General features: G+C 40.3%; 1 protein-coding gene across 1 annotated transcript in view; it reads right to left on the reverse strand.

Moving 5' to 3' along the window:
* Window positions 1-21,138, reverse strand: part of apba1a (amyloid beta (A4) precursor protein-binding, family A, member 1a) — a gene marked incomplete at both ends in the record, with an annotated part of 313,633 nt that overhangs the window by 138,649 nt on the left and 153,846 nt on the right. The window contains one exon of the mRNA XM_080040598.1: window positions 11,228-11,413. Within this exon, the coding sequence (XP_079896724.1) occupies window positions 11,228-11,413 (186 nt within the window). The remainder of the gene's footprint in view (window positions 1-11,227; window positions 11,414-21,138) is intronic.

Raw genomic sequence — 21,138 nt, forward strand, 5'->3', positions numbered from 1 at the left:
GCCCAATGCCACTCTGGATTAGCCAACCAATCGCATAACGGTTGGTCGTCACGTGTGTCATGAGCCGGCTTCTCACGGTGCGTTCCAGTTGTACTGGAAACTCGGAAATTTCCGACTTCACTACATATTGTAGTCTATGGATCTACCGGTAACCTGGCAACGGTAACTTGCTAGAGCCTAACGTTTAGTTATTTGGATGAGAAAGGTTTTAGGCGTCCATACTTTTGCAAGCAGATGCACTGGAACACAGACAGGTCGGAACTCGGAACTACCAAGTCGGAAATCTCCTTCTTCCGAGTATAAAGGAACGCAGCATTCAACTGAAACTGGAGCGCGACTTCGACGTCATCGTTCTCTGCCACTCGTTTTGTTCACTGATTGGACAGGCAGAAATCTGCCTGAGCAGAATCCCACTAATACGCCCCATCCCCAGACTGACTACTGAAGGGAAAATTAAATTTGGCCGGAAGAAGGTAGGCGGGCGGAGCCAGGCTAGGTTAACCTGGCCCTATCACTGTTATTTGAATGAGCACATATGTATTTAATTTAACCTTTATTTATAATCGAAAGATCAGTTGAGGGGTGACCCTCATTTATAATCTCTCGCTCTCTTTAGATCCAGTTCTTGGGTTTGCTGGCCACTCCAGGCCTGCTGTGCTCCTCTCCAAATGAAGCAGTCGGGCTGGAATCCAAGAATCTCGTCTAATCACCCAGTGAATGTACATAGAAAAAAAGAAAATAATCACTAAACAGTTCAAATGCATTTTTGTTTCCTTTATCTAAATCATTATAGCATAGCATTACGGTTCCACGTTATGTATTATTATTATTATTATTATTATTATTATTATTATTATTATTATTATTATTATTATTATTATTATTATTATAACAATGCCTAGCATTGCTGAACTGAAATATCTTTGATACATTAATCAAATCAAATTCTCACTGAACTTTTAACAAGTTGACACTATTTTTTCATTAAAAAAACATGTAATCTTGGTAACACTTTATTTGAAGGCGTATACATAACACTGTCATAAGACTGTCATTACACTGTCATGACACCTGTCATGAACATTATGAATGGTTATGACTGTTGTCATAAAGTGTCATTCGGTAAATTATGTCACGTTTAATGCCACATTGACATTGTATGAGATGTCTTTTTATGACAACCTGACATAAGCTAAGACAAAATAACTTGTCGATGTCTTTGTAATGACAACCTGACATAAGCTAAGACAAAATAACTTGTCCGTTTCTTTGTAATGACAACCTGACATTAATGAAGACAAAATATCTTGGTTATGTCGACTTGACATTAACCAATAACATGACCTGTCATAAACATGTAATAGTAGGCTTAATAATCAAATGTAAAGAAACTATTTTGATTTATGTTGTAAGATTACATTAAACCAGGGGTGGCCAACCTGCGGCTCGCGAGCCGCATGCGGCTCTTTGCCTTGCTTCGTGCGGCTCTTCAGTTCATATCAAATTTTGTGATTATAATTATTATTTTTTTTTTTCTATACTTTTTTTTTGTGTGGGCCTATGTGTGTGCATGTTCGCAAACGTTTCATGCGGCTCTTACGTTCGTTTTACATGTTGTTTATTATTTCATTTTTTATTTTGTTAATGTGTATGTGTATGCCTGTTCGCAAATGTTTAATTGAGGACGCAACATAACGTTCGCAAAGGTTTGGTGTGGACGCAACCTAAAACTGCCCGCTCAGCTTGGAGGGAGGTTTTCCGTGAGTAAACAATTTGTGTCAAGTTCGCTCCGAAACAGAGTGGGAGAGTTAATATTTTTTGTTGAACGTTATACCAAGCCATTCTGCCTTATATGCCAGGCGTCATTAGCGCATTTCAAGGCTTCAAATCTTCAGCGCCACTTCAGCTCACTCCATGCTAAAAGTAAGTCCCACTAAGCAACATGCATAGTAAGAGAAAAACGCTATTGTAAATTGTTATATTTTTGTTTGTGGACTTGGTTGAACTGAGAGTTTGTGTGTGAGGCAGTGCACACAATGTTCATTGTTGAAAATGACTGGCCTGTCGTCTTAGTACTGTAGGAGTCCAGTTCTGTCATTATCACAGGGGCGGCCTTAACGATCTGGGGCCCGTTTCAAGTCCTAGTGTGGGGCCCCCCGTTTTTTTTTTTTTTTTTTTTTTTTTTTTTAATACATAATGCGAAAATTAAAAAGATTGTGGAATCCAGTTGGTTCTTCGACGGATTATGAGATAATAGGCCCCTGGACCAAGACTCTCAAAGGGCCCCCCCACTCCTACCTATCCAGTCAGTTACACTGACTTTTCCGCACAGATACATACAATTATTGGCAAAAAACATATTAAGAAAGTCAGTGTTTCCCAGATGATTTTGGGACACTGTGGGAGGGACCCTGGTCCTTGTTGGGGGGTCAGGGGGCATTGCACACTGGAAGAAAATGTGTACCGTTTTAAAGTAAAATGCATCAATCTGATAGCCTGGCATTCCCAGACCTGCCACTAGGCGCTGGCAAATTAAATTTGCTGTGCGTGTTGGTCTGGACACGCTCCGTTGAAGCTTTATCAAGAAGACTAGAAATCTGGCTATGGTTTCAATTGGTTCTATCTAATATGGGCGCGCCAGAGCCCTTTATATGGTACTCTGGGGAGGACGTAACCGGATGACGACAGTGACGTGCATGCGACGTCGAAGCCGTGATAGTAAACATCAAAGATGGCTGCGGATATGTTGTGTGAGTTTGAGACTGCTTTGGCCTCGACCCTTAACGATTTGGAAGACGGCACTCAAATCTTTCATTAGCAAGTAAGTGGAATGTTCTGTTTTGCCGACCGACAACGGCAAACGTTTAATTTAACAGTTTAACAGCTGTTCGCTAAACGAAAGGGGCTTACGTCACCTTGTGCATCGCTCTGATTGGTTGTAGTGCTATCCAACTGCGTGGCATTTGAAATGCACAAGTAGGAGCCGCCCCTTGTATTGAGTTGGAAATTACTATTGATCGTGGCCAGACCCTCTATCGTTCAAGATATCAGGGTCTGGATTTCCAGGCTATCAATCTGATGCACTTAGAGAGGAACATTTAGAGGCTAATCAAATCTTGAGCTGCAGAAGGAACATTATTTTTCAGATTTTTCTTAAGCAGGCAGCATCCTTTACTCTGCAACTACAAAAACAGTAGATTGGTCTGCAGACCCATGTTATATGATGGAGAGACCCATTTCAACAGATAAAGGGTGGATAGCTACTTTTTATGAACAGTATAGAATTTACACATAGAAAGTTTATTCCTGTATGTGTGGGGGCCTTAGAGGCCCCTCATGAAGCCCCTAAGACAGAGCTAACAATGCTGTTGCTTTACAATTGCTTTTGTATTTCTCCCCTACTAGTTGAGGGGCCCATGATGATTTATTTCCTTATATTTAGGCTATTCCTTTTTGGAACCTTTTATTGACATGAGTGACTGAGCTCTTTGACTATAAGACATGTAAAGTTATCAGTACCTTAGCTTAGACGTCTTGCTTCCTGCTTTCCTACTGTGCAGACGCTTTTCTGCTTGCTCTCTCCTCCTCTTGCACTTTTTGCTTACATTCTTATTTTTCCTCGATAATAAATTTAGCAGCAGCTCCTGGATACATACAAATCAAAGGGACTGTAATATTTTTACTTTTATAGATACTACAGGCATTTTTGGACACTTTTACGACCTTCTCAATAGAACGTGAGGGGGGGCCTAACAACAGGACAAGCCTGTGGTGACTGGAAGCGAGGCGCTAAGCTAAAGCTAATTAGCAGCAAGATGCCTCCCTTATCAAAAGAGGAGTATCAAATACTCCTACAGAGGATTACAGCACTGGAAACAAAAAATAATCGAATAGAAATTAACATGGAAGTGAATGGACTATGTGGGAACGACACCACTCTACCAGTGACTTTAAACAGTGGACAAGATCGAGCTAACGCACAGCTAACTAGCACCGACAAGACTATGAAGAAACAAAAGGGCCGTGTCCAGGTTAGTGATAACCCTCCCTGGAATCGTCTTGGTGCAAGGCCAAAGAGATTGGAAAAGGGAGGATGGATAACCGGCAGGGCCGAGAACCAAGAGATGACTGATCTGGATGGCTGGCCTGCGTTATCACTCAGGCACGGTGCCTCCTCAACCCCCGCGCCTCGGAGGCCGCAGCAATGGATTACTGCAAGGGGGAGAGGTATCAACAACAAACTTCCACAGCAAACAAGTGTGCAAGTGTCGAACCGGTTTACTCCACTGATGCAAGTCCCTGGATTTCCCTCTGATGACCAAGATAGCATAGCGCCTTCACACAACAAGGTAAGGCCCGAAAGCCAAGAGCCACAGAGAGAGCTAACAACCGGGCTAACCAAGCTAACGACCGGGCCTGAAAACCTGATTGTTGGAGACTGTTCTGTTAGAGATATGAAAAGCATGTTTAGTGTTGATACCAAAGTACTCTGCTATCCAAATGATATGGTGTCGGACCAAGAAGAGAGAATCCTGGAAATTGCAGCTGCACACACAACTGTAAAGAACATCATTCTGCACATCGGGTCAAATGATGTTGTAAAACAAGAGTCTGAAATGTTGAAACAGGACTTTAAGAATCTCCTGAACATGGTCAGCTCACTGAATGCTGAGGTGTTTATCAGTGGTCCTCTGCCACCAATCAGAAGAGGACCTGAGCGATTCACTAGACTGTTAGCACTGAACACATGGCTTTCAACTGCGTGCCCTGACCACTCAGTGCATTTTATTGACAATTTTAACATTTTCTGGAACCGCAAGCAACTTTTTAAGACAGATGGACTTTGTCTAAATAAGGCTGGGGTCAAACTATTCACATCCAACGTGATGTACTTCCTACGTCACCAATCTGTTCGTGCCAAGGACAAGGCCCAGGAGGAGAAGATAACACAGCGTAGCAGCAGCGCCGAAGGACAACTGCCGGCCCCAGATGACAGCTCAGACCATGAGAGATATCAGGGCAGAGAGGAGGGGGCTCCACCCATCCCCGTCTCCCCTGGACCCCGCAGGTCATCACCAAGCCGACCTCTCTCTCCTCGTTTCTCTCCTACAACCACCCTTTCTCCATCCTCTCCTGATCTGGGATTTAAGGAAATCATATATACCCCCAGCAGTCAACGTCCCCCTCAACTCGCCAATCTAAGCCACAGCGCCCGGCTCTTCACCCCTCCACGCACACTCTCTCCGATCCCACTGCGACATCATCATCATCAGGCTTGGGAGACTGATGATGTCAGCACTTGTTGATATGTGCCGGGCCGCGGCTACATAGTTAACGCCTACGACTCACAGGATAAGCTGGGGCCCTGTTTCTCAAAGTGTATCTCAAGTAACAGGAAACTCTTAAATCCTGTAAATGTATCAAATCTGATAAGCATTCCTCTTCAGCCACAGTGTGCTGAAATAAATCGGGCTGACAATGCTTCGAACACACTAAATTTAGCTTTATTGAACATCAGATCCTTGGCAGGTAAAACATTTTTAATTAATGATCTTATTACTAGGCACAATCAAGATAACAGCTCAGCTGTTCTCATAGAGTCCGCCCCCGCAAATTACAATTTTGTGAGTGAATCCAGAGTGCATAAAAAAGGAGGGGGGGTTGCTATTCTGTTTAAAGAATCTCTACAATGCAAAATGTCTTATGGAATTTTTTATTCATTTGAGTATGTGGCTCTACAGTTAAATTCAGCCTCTAGAGCTAGTTTCATCAATATCTACCGGCCACCACAATACAATGCAAGCTTTTTTGATGAACTTACTGAACTGCTGTCTGTAATATGTACTGAGTTTGACTGTGTATTAATCGTCGGAGATTTCAATATTCATACTGACAAACCAGAGGACAGATGTGCGAAAGAACTGTGCTGTGTCCTTGACAACTTTGGACTAAATCAGCATGTTGACAAACCAACTCATAACAAAGGGCACACGCTGGACCTTATCATTTCCAGAGGACTGAACATTTCAGACATAACAGTGGCAGATATGGGTCCCCTCACGGACCATTCCTGTTCATTGTTTGAGAGTACAATGTCTGTGCACACAATTGATCAATCAAAAGTAATCAAAAAGCGGTATATTACAGAAAATACCAGTGAAACATTCATTCAAGCATTTTCTTCGATACCACCCCTCCCCTGTAACTCAGTTAAGGAGCTCTTAGACAACTTTAACGGCAAACTTACAAGTGTTATAGATGCTATTGCGCCCACTAAGATGAAGGTTGTCTCTGGTAAGAAAAGATCTCCTTGGAGAAATGCCCCGCAGGTCAGAATAGAAAGAAGAGAGTGCCGTAAAGCAGAACGCAGGTGGCGAAAAACAAATCTCCAGGTTCATTATGACATCTTCAAAGAGAAACTGTGCACGTTTAACTCAGAACTGAGAAATGCAAGGCATTCTTTCTTTTCTGACATCATCACCAAAAACAACAACAATGCACGTGCCCTGTTTGCTACTGTCGACAGGTTAACAAACCCTCCTGTGCCAGTAGCGTCTGAGCATCTTTCCACGAGGGCCTGCAATGAATTTGCCTCCTTCTTTACTGAGAAAATTCACAAAATTAGACAAGCTGTCACTGCATCAATACCAAGTTCAACATATGTGTTCCCTCTTAAAATCAATTCAAATGCAATGACAGAATTTTATCTTATAAACCACAAAAACCTAGAGGACATTATACAACACCTGAACTCCTCATCCTGTTGCCTTGACATTCTGCCCACAGGCTTCTTTAAAACTGTTTTTAGCTGTATGGCCTCAGATGTTCTACAAATTGTCAACATGTCCCTTCAGACAGGTGTATTCCCACAGGACCTGAAAACAGCAGTCATCAAGCCACTCCTAAAAAAGAACAATCTAGATACATCACTCATGAAAAATTATAGGCCCATATCTAACCTACCATTTTTAAGTAAAATCATTGAAAAAGCTGTTTATCAACAGCTAAATAACTACTTAGCAATGAATAACTGCTTTGATGTCTTCCAGTCAGGATTTCGACAACACCACAGTACTGAGACTGCTCTGGTTAAGGTCCTCAATGACATCCATTTAAACACAGACAGTGGCAAAAGTTCTGTCTTAGTTTTACTGGATCTCAGTGCCGCTTTTGACACAGTTGACCACAGCATATTACTAGATCGACTAGCAAACTGGGTTGGACTTTCTGGAACTGTACTAAGCTGGTTTGAATCCTACTTAAAGGATAGAGACTACTATGTGTCAATAGGGAATTTCACATCTGAGCGGACAAATATTGAATGCGGGGTCCCCCAAGGTTCCATTCTTGGCCCTCTTCTATTTAACATCTACATGCTCCCACTAGCTCAGATTATGAATAAGAACAAATTATGCTACCATAATTATGCAGACGACACACAAATTTACATAACCATATCACCAGGAGACTACAGTCCGATACAGGCACTGAGTAAGTGCATTGAACAAATCAATGATTGGATGTGCCAAAATTTCCTTAAATTAAACAACGATAAAACTGAAGTAATTGTCTTTGGCGCCAAAGATGAACAATTAAAAGTCAGCGCACAGCTTACATCCATTATGTTAGAAACTACACCCCAAGCCAGAAATCTTGGTGTTGTTGTAGACTCCGACTTGAATTTCAAGAAACACATAAAATCAATTAATAAATCAGCCTTCTACCACCTAAAAATAATATAAAGAATTAAAGGGCTTATGTCTCAGCAAGATTTAGAAAAACTTGTCCATGCATTTATCTTTAGTAGACTTGACTACTGTAACAGTGTCCTTGCTGGCCTTCCAAAAAAATCTATCAGACAGCTTCAGCTAATTCAGAACGCTGCTGCTCGAGTCCTCACTAGGACCAAAAAAGTAGATCACATTACCCCAGTTCTGAGGTCTTTACACTGGCTTCCAGTCACTCAAAGAATTGATTTCAAAATACTGATGTTGGTTTATAAAGCACTAAATGGTTTAGGGCCAAAATACATTACTGATATGCTGATAAGTTATGAACCGTCCAGAGCCCTTAGGTCGTCTGGGACAGGTCTACTTACAGTCCCTAGAGTTAGGACTAAACAAGGAGAAGCAGCTTTTAGTTATTATGCACCAACAATCTGGAACAAACTCCAAGAGAACTTGAGGTCTGCTGCAACTCTCAGTTCTTTTAAATCGAGTCTGAAGACTTTTTTGTTTCCATTTTAACCTGCAATTTTAATTTTATTTGCTTCTTTTATTTGATTTTAAATGTTTTTAAATCGAGTTTTCATTTTCTGTTATTTGCTTCTTTTATTCGCTTTTAAATGTTTTATAATGTGTTTTATGTATTCTAATCTTGCCCCTGTAAAGCACTTTGAGTGGCCTTGTGTCTGAATTGTGCTATATAAATAAACTTGCCTTGCCTTGCCTTGCCTTGCCTTGCCTTGCCTTGCCTTGCCTTGCCTTGCCTTGCCTTAGGGCCCCCTTGAGCCCTTGTGCCCCTGGGCCCGGTAGCATGCACAAGCATTATTTATTTAAAAAATAATAATAATACAAAATTCAACTGAAACGGGTGAAACATAGTTAAGGCCGTTACTGCATTATCATTTTGGTTGTGACATTTACAGTAAATCTGACTGAGCAGAGGTCTGTGTGTGTGTGTGTGTGTGTGTGTGTGTGTGTGTGTGTGTGTGTGTGTGTGTGTGCGTGTGTGCGTGTATGAGGAAGGGATGGGGGGATGTTCATGTGTACCCGTGTGTACGGTGTGGCTCTTTGCAGTAACACAGTAAAAAATGTGGCTCTTAGTCTCTGACTGGTTGGCCACCCCTGCATTAAACTGTCATATGTGGAACTCGCGATTAATTTTTATCTATTCTAGCCTGAATGTCCCTTGATTACTTTTCGTCCCATAATTTTTCTCATTTTAATGCTCTTATCACACCCATTCTCTACACCCTTGTGTAGAGAATGGAATTCAGTGTAGGCTATTTCTTCCAAAATATAATTTTCAATTCAGTGCAAATAGACAACAATGTAGATCCCACCCACCCATAGAACAGCATACACAAACATAATTGGAACTTCCTTTTTTATCTAAAAACGAAACCATAAAACAACATAGGCTAGCCTATAAAATAAATTAGTATTAAGGCTAAATTAAACTGGTTGCTGCCTAAATGTTTTGGGAGTCGTTCATCCACAACTTATTTCAGACTGTTTGTGGAGTGGACACACCATACACTTGTGCGCTGGTGGTTGGTATATCGCTGCTGCAGCCGAGGCTTCAGTCACCCTTGATAGCGAAAATTGAAGTGAAAATGAATGACTGGCAGCTGTCACTAACGTTCATGGAGGTTTTGGTGGGGCGCAGGGTTATAAGTAGGACTTTTGCAAATGACAAGCTTTCTTTTCTGTTCTTTTTCCGCGTAGTCCCAGTCACAACATGGAAGACTAGTGAAGGTCGCGCAGCTGAGCTAGAAAGTGCTAGGTTCCAGTTTCTGCTTCAAAATAAAAGTCAAAATTGACTAGACGTTTAGTCGTTTTGCCAGTTAAATGATTTTAATGTGAAGTTACGCTGTAGGATATGTGACTTAACAGTAACTTAATGGCGAGCCATATGAATAGTTTGTGGTGTTTCAGTTGTTCTAACATTACTAGTTGATGCAACAGCATGTGAAAAAACACAACGTTTGCTAGGCCATAAAGAGCATTAATCGCGCGATAAAAAAATTAACGCTGTTAAAATGGGTTTGCGCTAACGCCATTAATAACGCGTTAAACTGACAGCACTAATAATAATACATAATGTGGAACCGTAATGCTATGCTTTAATGATTTAGATAAAGGAAACAAAAATGCATTTGAACTGTTTACTGATTATTTTCCATGTACATCAACTTGGTAATTAGACAAGATTCTTGGATTCCAGCCCAACTGCTTCATTTGGAGAGGAGCACCCAGGCCTGGAGTGGCCAGCAAACCCATTAACTGGAACTCAAGAGAGCAAAAGATTATAAATGAGGGTCACTCCTCAACTGATCTTTCGAGTATAAATAAAGGTTGAATGAAATACATATGTGCTCATTCAAATAACAGTGATAGGGCCAGGTTATACTAGTGTTTAGTCACAAGAGAGTGATCATTATTTTGTTTTATCTTTAGTTCATAATTAAAAATGGAACTGTATGTTCTTTGTGTATTTTATTTTTGTTTATGTTGCAACAATGATATACACTTCAAGGAAGAGAGAGTAGAGAATACATATATTTTACATTTACCTGTTAAACCTAACTGCTGAGTCAGTGTGTTTCAGCATTGCTGTTAGTAATCCATTTCCTCTTGTTTGTTCCTTTCAGAGAAAATCATTAAACTGGATATAATTAGTTGGAGAAACTATTTTGGAGTTCTTTGACGGTATTCATGTCAAATGTGAGAGCCGTGATTCTAAATAAAATAATAAATAAATAAAATTGTGACTGAATTTTGTTGATAACAGATTGTTGTCATGAATTGATTTCCAGTTGGAAATATTTTAGTATGTTTAATATTGTTATTATAGAGAATTTACACAGGTCACAAAGAGCATTGTTGATTGATGGATTGTACTTAGATAATCCTTATTCAGCACTATGTTGCATTACTATGCTTAAGTGATGCTTAATCAGCACAAGTAGGCCTTTATTAAGTGTTAATTCATGAGAAATGGTTCCCACTTTACAATAAAGGTCACAAAGTCCATTAATAAATGGTTAATTACACTTAAGTAATGCCTAGTATGGTTATTATGCTTCAGTAATGCCTATTCAGCACTGGTGTGCATTTATTAAGTGTTACTTAATGGATACATTGTTCCCACTTTACAATAAGGGTCACAAAGAGCATTAATAAATGGTTATTTATGCTTAAGTAATGTTACAAAAAGGACATTTGTTAACATTTAATTCATTCTTATTATTATATTATTCAACTGTTGGTTCATTGGTAATTGATGTATTAACTAAGGTTAATATAGGATATGTATAAACATTAAATAATGTAGTAATTAATACCTTAGTTAACATGCACACCATTAGTAAATGCTTACTAGACACATCAGTTAACAGTTAACTAATGGTTAGTTAACTCTTATTAAGGATTAACTAACCATTAATTAACACACCCTTATTGTAAAGTGTTACCAAAACATCATATATTGCTAATGGGCTCACATCGTCAGACTCAAACACATGGCATATCATCTTGTACTGGCGCTTGCCGACTTGATCTGGATCTGAGGTCTCCACATGTTCTTCAGAGTCAGGTCGAGGCATCCTGCGCCGGGCCATCAGAACCACAATGTTGCCAATGTCAGCAATGTAGGAGATGGTCTGCAAAGGGAGGTCCATCATGGTGTCCTGGGCATCAGACAACCATAACAGTCTTTATATAATTTGGCATTTATGAATACTAGTAGGCATGAATTTATTGAAATTAATATCACGTTTCACTCACAAAGCTCTTAATCGTGCCTGTTGTTGTATTCTATGTACAACCCCAATTCCGAAGAAGGTAAGACGTTATGTAAAATTTGAATAAAACAGATTGTGATCATTTCCTAATCCTTTTCAACATGTATTCAATACATAACAGTACAAACACATCATATGTATTTGTTTAAACTGATTAACTTTATTGTTTTTTGCAAATATACACAAATTTTAAAATTGCAACACAAAACAAACTGTATAAAGACGTGTAGATTGTGGCTCGGTATTGTCTTGCTTAAAGCTCCCATATTATACACTTTTCGGTTCTATGATACACCATATTATATGGTCTTAGTGGTCCCTAATACGTTTTTCTTTAATTGTTTGCTGAAAAAAACTTTCAGATAATTTATTGTACTATGCTGATGTTCAGCTAATCTCACAATGGCCTATTTTTTAAAAAGAGCTGCAGCTCCCCTCGTAAATATACAGTACAATCTTTGAGCTCCCCCCGCCCCCTGTCCGGAAGCGAAGCCAGATACGCCTCGCCCTCTGTCTGTCAGGGCCGTGGACCAATAAGAAATAGGGGTGTGGGCTGCACAGTGGAAGCTTCTGGCTTTCCACTTTTTGAGGTCAGAAACGAGGAGAATTCTGACTGGAGTATATTGGGGGGGAGGGGTGGGGGTTTCAGAAAGGGGGAGAGTGAGACAAGGAGAGATTGTTATTTTTTAAAATATTTTGTCAGTCTCTAGGCACACCGTGGACCCATGGATATGTTAGAACACATTTAAAAAGTGCATTTAGCATAATATGTGACCTTTAAATAAGAAGGGACGTCCCTAAAATAGCATGTTGCTCCGAAACCTGTATGTACTTTTCATCATTAATGGTGCCTTCATAGATGTACAAATTGGCCATACCATGGGCACTAACCCACCCCCATACCATCACAGATGCTGGCTTTTCAACTTCATATTGGTAACAATCTGATGGTCCTTCTCCTCTGGAGCCCGGAGGACACAAATTTGAAATATAGAATCATCAGACCACAGCACACCATTCCACTTCAGTCAGTCCATCTCAGATGAGCCCAGGCCCAGAGAAGTCTGCAGCATTTGGGAATGTTGTTGATAATGGCTTTCACTTTGCATGGTAGAGTCTTATCTTGCATTTGTGGATGTAGTCTAATGCAGTGCCACCTGAGGTCATGGGCATTACCTTAAAATGTTTGACCTTGCCCCTTGTGTGCAGAGATTTCTCCAGATTCTCTAAATATTTTAATTACATAATGGATTGTGGATGGTGAAATCCTTAAATTCTTTCAAATGTTTATGTGAGTAATGTTCCAAACAGGTGTTTTTTTAACATTCTACAGTTTATCCAATCCGTTGATGCCCCCGTCCCAACTTTTTGAAACTTGTTGCAATTTTAAAAATAAATTGACTTTATCAGTTCAAACAAATACATATGATATATTTGTACTGTTATTTGTTGAATACACCCATTGATGACGGCTGCTGCGCGATACCACATTGTATCTCCTGCCGGCTGCTGCGTAGCGCAGCATTGTTACTTTATCTAATTTTCATGGCGTGCGCAGCATAGAATGCACCGTCACTGGTTCAAATACACATGAGGTGGGTTTCGTTGATTTTTTAAGACCACATGACCACCCAAAAGTTCAAAAAAAGAAATTAATAAAAATAAAAAAAATACGCCAGCTGTGTCGGCGATAGTGTATTACAGAACAGTTAGTGGCGTTCAGAGTGCAGAATCTAGGTCTACTATAGGCTACTGACGAAAATCACACAACACATTGCATCACATTAACAATATTTATGAATTTAGGCTACATTTTGCTGCTCCAACTCAAATTCAGCCCAGCCAGGCGATAGTTAAGTTTATGTTTTGTTTTCATCTCCGTGGTATACAGCCGTTTGGACCAGCTGATCAGCTCCCGACTGTCGGGACTCAGTCTGCGTTCCAGTTGTACTGGGAAGTCGGATTTATGGTGCCAGTGATAACTGAACTGAATTATAAAATAAAGCTATCTCCTCCTTCCTATATCTTTCTATCTTTATCCCTCCACTGCATACTCAGTCACTACTATCCATTCTAAAAGGAAGCAGGATTATAACCTCATTTAGCACATTATTTTTAAATATTTTATATTATTTATTCTTTTTTTTCTCCTGATTGCAATGAGTTGGTGCAGGTTCACTAACCACTCGCACGGAGCTGAAAGCTTCCGTGTCCTCACAGAAAGCGAATGAACGAGAGACGGCAGTATAGATCACAATGAAGTAATTTGTTTATGTTGATGTAAATAAAGACTATTTCAGATTAATATTTTCATCTGATGATGATGAAGCAGAGTAAACTTTGTTTTAGTACCGTTCATTAATTTAGGAGTAAACAATGCAGAACTTTTCTTTTTTTTCTTTGATGGTTCTTCCCCGTTATCAGCCATTATGACGACAAATAACTGTCTGAAACAAGGCTCCCCTTCCTTTACCTGGAAGGATAGGCTACTCAAATCGCATTACTGCGCTACACTGAAATCTGCGACCAATGCGAATATGTGACCATAGAGCCTGCATGCGCAAGCCAAAAATCGGACTGGGTGTGCGACCAGACCAAAGGCATCAATAAAAACAATATAGAAACTGCAGTCTTGTTTGCTGTTTAAAGTCATTTATGTGGGCGCCCTTAGCTCAGTTGGTAGGGCGTCCCCCCCATAGGCCTCGGCCAGCAGCGGACCCGGGTTCGATTCCAGCCCGCGGTCGTTCTCTGCATGTCACTCCCCTCTCTGCCCCATTTCATCTCTGTCTCTACACCATCAACAAAGCATAAAAATGCCAAAAAAATATCTTAAAAAAAAGAAGTCATTTATGATTATCAGAGGAAAAATGAGACTGTTTTAAGTATCAGTAGCCCCTTTTACACAGAGATTGCGGCATATTGACGGAACAACATCACTCCAATATGCCGGCTTTGCTTGCTTCTGTGTTATTTACACAGAACCAAGCAACGCCGGCCTGCTGGCGCATCAGTAGTCCCTTTTACACAGCGCTCCGGAATGAAAGAGGTGCTTGTAAACAGCGTCAGGTGTGACGTAAACATTTAGCGCCGCGCCGGTCAGCTGCTTTACAACAACAACAATGGCCGGTGAATTGAGAGCAGAAGTGCTGGAGCTTGCAGTAAGAGGGCCGTATTTTACTGTCCCCACGATGTACCAGTTGATCTCGCTACGCGCTGAGTCCAACATCACTGCGACAGTTAACCAAACTGACTAAATCAATCCGACCGCTTCACCTCTGTGTGTGTGTGTGTGTGTGTGTGTGTGTGTGTGTGTGTGTGTGTGTGACAGGTTGGTTGTGAGCGAGTCTCTTTGTGAGGGCAGCGATCTGCCAATCAGACATACACATACACACAGTGTGTGAAGTCACGTTACTGTAGACAGAAATAAAGTGTGGATATACGCTCAGACTTAGGATAATAATAGCGGCGGCGGAATGTGTTAGCAAAACAGTAGCTCTGTGGCTAACAGCTGAGCCGGAGCCTTCAGTCAGCTGAAGCAGACAGTCTAGCGGGGCGAGCAGACTATTCCCCCGTTACTAGGTCGACCTTCAAGCTGAACAAGAGCCCTCCGCTGCGCGTCGGGCTCCTGCTTCAGCTTGTCGGTCTTTATTTCTAGCAAGTGACCCGTTCGCTATACTTTATCCCTTACTTAGCCTAGCCTAGCTTTCCATTGTACAACTTCTCCTGGGCAGAAATAGACTCATACACTCTGCAAAATGAAGCGCGGGGGTTTGGATTGAGCAACGGACCTTATGATCAGCTAGATTATACACCGTTCCTTTTATTTGGTGATTTTTACGGGACATCAGGCCGCCGTGGTTAATGTTAAACACACGTCCTTCAACTGCTAACATGGTCGCATGTTTAGAACGTAGACTATGGAACGTCAAACGCCCCCCTGTTCCGCAACAACAAGCTGGAGCATTTAAACAGAGAGGCGGAACTGATCGTGTCGGGAATCTTACTACCCCCCGAGGTAGTAAAATTCCCGGAACGATCACTCGCACCTTTCTTCCCTCGTTCCGCAACTGTCGCATTTACACAGCTGGGGGGAGGGCCGAAAGGCCGGCATATTCCCGGCTTTCACTGGCTGTGTAAAAGGGGCTAGAGATTCTTGAGAACCGGGACAAAAGGCCGTCTTGCATATGTAACTGCTGTTATCTTAAAAAATAAAAATATTTAAAATTGAAGATGTTATTAGGGATTAAGAATAGAATGTCTGGAGCACAATTATCCCCTTAAATTTAATTTGATCATTATTATGTCAAATATATGACACTTGTTATCTTCTCACGACATCCAAAACAGTGTGTCCACAGAAAATTTCCTATGCAATAATACCTATTAAAAATGTACTTTAATGATTAAAAAGTGCTTTTTCCATCAAAAGCAATAGTAAATAATCTCTCATAAAAACGTTTTTTCTTCAACACATTCATGTATAAGGTTTCAAAGTGGTGGGAAACTTTTTGTCAACACCGTCAGATAAATCCATTAAAATGTAATAAAATCAGGCAAAATAAGGGGCAGCTATCACTATGAAGGACCTCTTGTCACATTCTACGGCCCAATCTAGATCCACCCCCTACACCCTATCCCTATCCACTATCCCTCCATTTGCGCGTTCGCGGGGAGGGCCCGCCATATTGAGTGTCGTCCCAAACCACCGAGCCTCGAGTGAAAGTGGGTTATAAAGCCCTCGATCACCGAGTCTGCATCGATGTTGGCTCAGCCCTACGTTTCACACAGGTGTCCGCCAATCAATTATGTCCGGAATGGAAGAGCCAACATACAAATGAGAGTTCCATGGAGTTTGTTTCCCGAATTATAAACGAAACGTGCTCCTCAAACAGACATTTGATTGATTATTTTTATGCAAAGCCCTAAATGACGGAACCGGAGGGTAGCCTACAATATCGGAACGAACATGTTGTTTTACACTTGTTGATTTGATTATGCCACTTGTCTACCGTTTTCAGGACCGTGGATAAAAGATAAAACGAAGCAGATGAAGAAAATGCCCACAAGTTAATAAGGGACAGTGATTATTATTTCCTTAAATTGTTAGTAAGATTTGTGTTTCTGTTATTTAAAGCCGATGAGGGGTAGTAATAGCAGCGGTGACGACAGTCAGCTGGAGCGCATGACTTTTCTTATTTATGACTACCCTTGCAGTGCATTATAATTTATGCACGCTAATTAACTGCCGCGATTCGCCGGTCGTAATGGCAGATTAACGTATCATGACAAGTGGAATATATGCTTTAGCAGACTATTGTTCTTTTCCCTGGTTTTGTATGCTGCTGTGCATGTAAACTAAAAGGATAATTTAACAGCGGATCAAACACCCACCCGTTTTCTCCCCCACAGACTGAGCTGGTAAAATTGAGAATATGCAGTTAGAAAATATTTAACAACAAATAAATTACGCAGCCAAAAAAGCATGGGAGTGAGTTTGTTTTTATTCAAAACTACATTTTACTCTCACATGCGTAGCCTATATGAATGTAAAGAGTGTTTCAGGTCAAATATAAATGTGGTGGAATTTTATTTTAGGGTGAGAAATAAAGACTTAACAAACTAGCGTCTCTAGGTTTCTTGCTGTTTCCGTCTGACAGAGGCGAGGGCTTGCCAAAGCCGCACCGTTGTTATACCCTCCCACTTAATGATCGAGTGGCACTTCACAGCCGCGAGTGTGACTCCACAGCGAGTGACACTCGCTCACAGAGTGGGAGTGCCTAGGGAGTCATTTGGGATTGGGCCTACCTCTGCAGAGTACATAAGAGTCAGACAGGCTCTGATAAGTGTTGATAAGCCGAAAATCGGATAAGTGTTGTAGTTTTAGAATATCAGTGATTCTTGAGAAGTGGGACAAGACAGGGTGCAATGTTGAAAAAATGTAGTTAGTTTAGGCAAATTTAATTACATGTATGTATCCAACATATACTAAGCTACTGAGCTAAGGTTTGACACAACCTCCCTTCTTTTGTCTTTTTTATCAAAATTGACTTTTTACCTTGCTTCTCCTTTTTAACATGGGCTTTTTAGCTTGCCATTCCTTATTTTGTGTCAACTGATGTATAGTGATCACAAAATATTCACAACATTTTTTTTTCAAAATGTATATGAATATACATGTTTTTGATATCTGACGGTGTTGACATATTTAACGTTTCTTAAACAGAACAAAAAGAGTTTTTCTAGTAGAGTTTGGTTTTTCTGTTGAGGATAGGTGCTAGTATGAACTACTTCAGGAAAATAAAATTATCGAAACATTTCATATAACTTCTTCAGAAATTGTAAGTCAGTGTTGACGTATCATGGTTGTGACGCAGGACTTTCATGATTTGTAATGTAAAATATTCTAAAACTACACATCAAGGTTGCGTTCCGAATCGCATACTCTTTCTTTTTTCTATTCTACATACTACATCCTACGATAAAAATAATCCAGTTAGGATGCAGTAGGCATACTATTGGGACATACTTTACTCTCTTATTTCATCATAACATTGCGCCTTGAGCTTGCCTCTTGCTTTTATATCCGTCGCATCCCCGTTTGTTTTCATATGGAGGCTTTGTCGATGTGACGTCACTTCACGTGCGCACTGGATTGTGGGTCAGAATCGCCCAAATAGGATGCACTTTTCAACACTAACAATCTTGGCCGCATGAAGTAGGACATCCGGGTACTTCTAACCATCCTAAATCTGGCCATAAGAATCGGGACATCCTAAATCTTTTTTCTACATACTATATAGTATAAAGTATGCGATTCGGAACGCAACACATATCTGCACAGATAGCTTGTGACAATAGGTCCTTCACGGAGACAGGTGCCCCTCATATTGCCTGATTTTATTACATTTTAATGAAATGTCTGACGGTGACAAAAAGTGTCCCCCCACTTAGAAACCTTATATAACAGAAATGTGTTGTAGATTTTTTTTTATTGATATGAGAGATTATTTAGTGTTGCCTTTGATGAAAAAAGCTCTTTTTAATCATTAAAGTAAATTTTTAATAGGTTTTACTGCATATGAAAGATTTAAACCTTCTCTGAGGACACACTGTTTTGGACGTCATGAGAAGATAACAAGTGTCATAAATTTGACATAATAATAATAAAATTAAATTTAAGGGGATAATTGTGCTCCAGACATTCTATTCTTAATCCCTAATAACATCTACAATCTTGAATATTTTTATTTTTAATGATAACAGCAGTTACATTTTGCCTGAGTACCGGTTGTCCTCCCACTGAAAAATTGTCCTGCCGACGCAAATTGCATAACTGATACCATTTTTCTAACATTTGTTCTCCTCTGTCTATCTTCCATGATTGGCTGAGCGATGCCCCAGGGGTTCTCTCCCTCTGTCTACCAAGCATTCTCCATGCTACTCGACTGACTCCGAGTTCTGTGCGGAATCAGCTGTCCTAGGAACCGATGCTCCCCGCCTGCTATTGCCTCACATCAGCACTGATTCACCGTCCATCAGGATAGTACTCTTTCTACTCGCTTGCTTGTTCAATCTTTAAATACATTTTTGCTTTGCTCATTGGTTGCCTGTCTGTCCTCTTCCAGTTTTCCCTGGTCATGACGAGACGGTGTGGATCTGGTCCCCCCTCTGGTAACATCTGAAAATGGACCATCAACGCGGAAGATGTTGCAGTGGTTAAGGACGCCACCTGGAGACGTGGGATGTAATCCCGGCGCTGGAAACCTTAGTTTTCCCTGGTGGAGACGAGACGGTGTGGATCCTCTGGGAGCATAGGAAGTCTTCCTGCATCCACACTATTCACACTTTACTTTAGTATTACCATGTAAACATCTGGTCAATGATCAAATTCCTTTGTGATTTTCTCTACTTATGACATCTATTGCAGTATGTCCGTACTGGGAGAGGGATCCCTTACTTTGTCGACTCTTCCTGAGATTTCTTCAATTCTTTTTAAATCCCGGTAAAGGGTTTTTACTGGGAGTTTTTTCTCAGCCGAGCTAAGGGTGTAAGGGCAGGGTGTCATATTGTATCATATTGTATGAAATGTAAAGCCCACTGAGACAAATGTATTTGTGATTTTGGGCTATACAAATAAAACTGATTTGATTTGATTTGATTTGATTTGATTTGATTTGATTTGATTTGATTTGTCCCAGCCTTTTGTCCCGGTTCTCAAGAATCACTGATATTATACATTCCAAATCTTGAAAGTCATGCGTCACAACCATGATATGTCAACACCGACTTACAATTTCTGAAGAAGTTATTTGAAATGTTTCGATAATTTTATTTTCCTTAAGTAGTTCATACTGGCACCAATCATCAACAGAAAACCAAATGGCTTACTTGATTAATTCCATTTGTTTTGTTTAAGAAACGTTAAATATGTCAACACCGTCAGATGTCAACTCTGTCAGATTTCCTGTCTGACAGTGGTGACAGGCCAATGACGGAGTTGACATTCAATGTGAAGGCATCATATTTGGATAGTTTTCAAGTTATTATAATTATATTAAATATAGAAATAGGGTTTAGTTTTTCTTTTAGGGGAGAACGGGGTAATCTGAGACACTTTTTACATTTGTTCCCCTCTAAGCGAGCTAAAATGATTTATCACTCAGATTTACACATTTCCCATTAATTCAGGATGTTTCCTGGAAATGAGCATTAGCAGAATTTATTCAAGACAAAGGGCAGTGAAAATATGATTGTTTAAAAAAAAGTTATCGTGACTCACTTTACCCTATCTGTGGGGTAAGCTGAGACGGACCAAAAAATCAAGGGGGTAAACTGATCCACTTACTTATTCCACTCTGAAACTACCATAAAAACAAAAATTGTAACAGTTAGATTCCTGACCGCTAGCTTGAAAACCAAATATTACAAAACTAATGTCTTACTAGTGACAGAATCGTGGGGTTTGGTCAGGGGTCCCCAAACTTTTTTCAGTGAGGGCCACATACAGAAAAATCTACGAAGGGCCGGGCCACTTTGCAAAAATAACACATTTATCAGGACATGTAGCTGCTCTGATGTTTAGTTTCATAGTGTCTTCGTAAATTGTAATCCTTCTTCACGGCAACACTTCCCTTGCACATTAAACAGACACATTTCCCCTCTTGTTTATATGCCAATGATACACCCAGTGTTTTCTGCCTTTGCGTCCAATGTCCAGCAGGGTGAAAATAGTATCCAGCCGAGGTCCCGACCCTCCTAGGGGGGTCCGGGGGTATGCCCCCCCGGGAGATTTTTTTAAAGTTTTTAAAGCGAAATGCATGAATCTGGTGCACTTTGAGAGGGAAATTAAGAGGCTAAATCTGAAGAATTTTGTATGAAAAAAAATGGAGACACTGTGTCAGATGAATTAGAAGCTATTGGAGAAGGACGCATAGATTTTCCATAATAATATTAATTTAAAATAAAATATTATGCAGGGTCCTCTGGGATGGGCTTGTTGCTCATTTTCTTTTATGGGACATATTTCTCTGTAATATAATGAGTGCATTTAAATTATTTAAAAATTAAAAGCGCCATATTACATTATATTTTTAAAATGTGCCACGGGCCAA

The sequence above is a fragment of the Ammodytes marinus genome (genome assembly GCF_949987685.1).
Source record: "Ammodytes marinus genome assembly, chromosome: 2".
Lineage (NCBI taxonomy): Eukaryota > Metazoa > Chordata > Actinopteri > Uranoscopiformes > Ammodytidae > Ammodytes > Ammodytes marinus.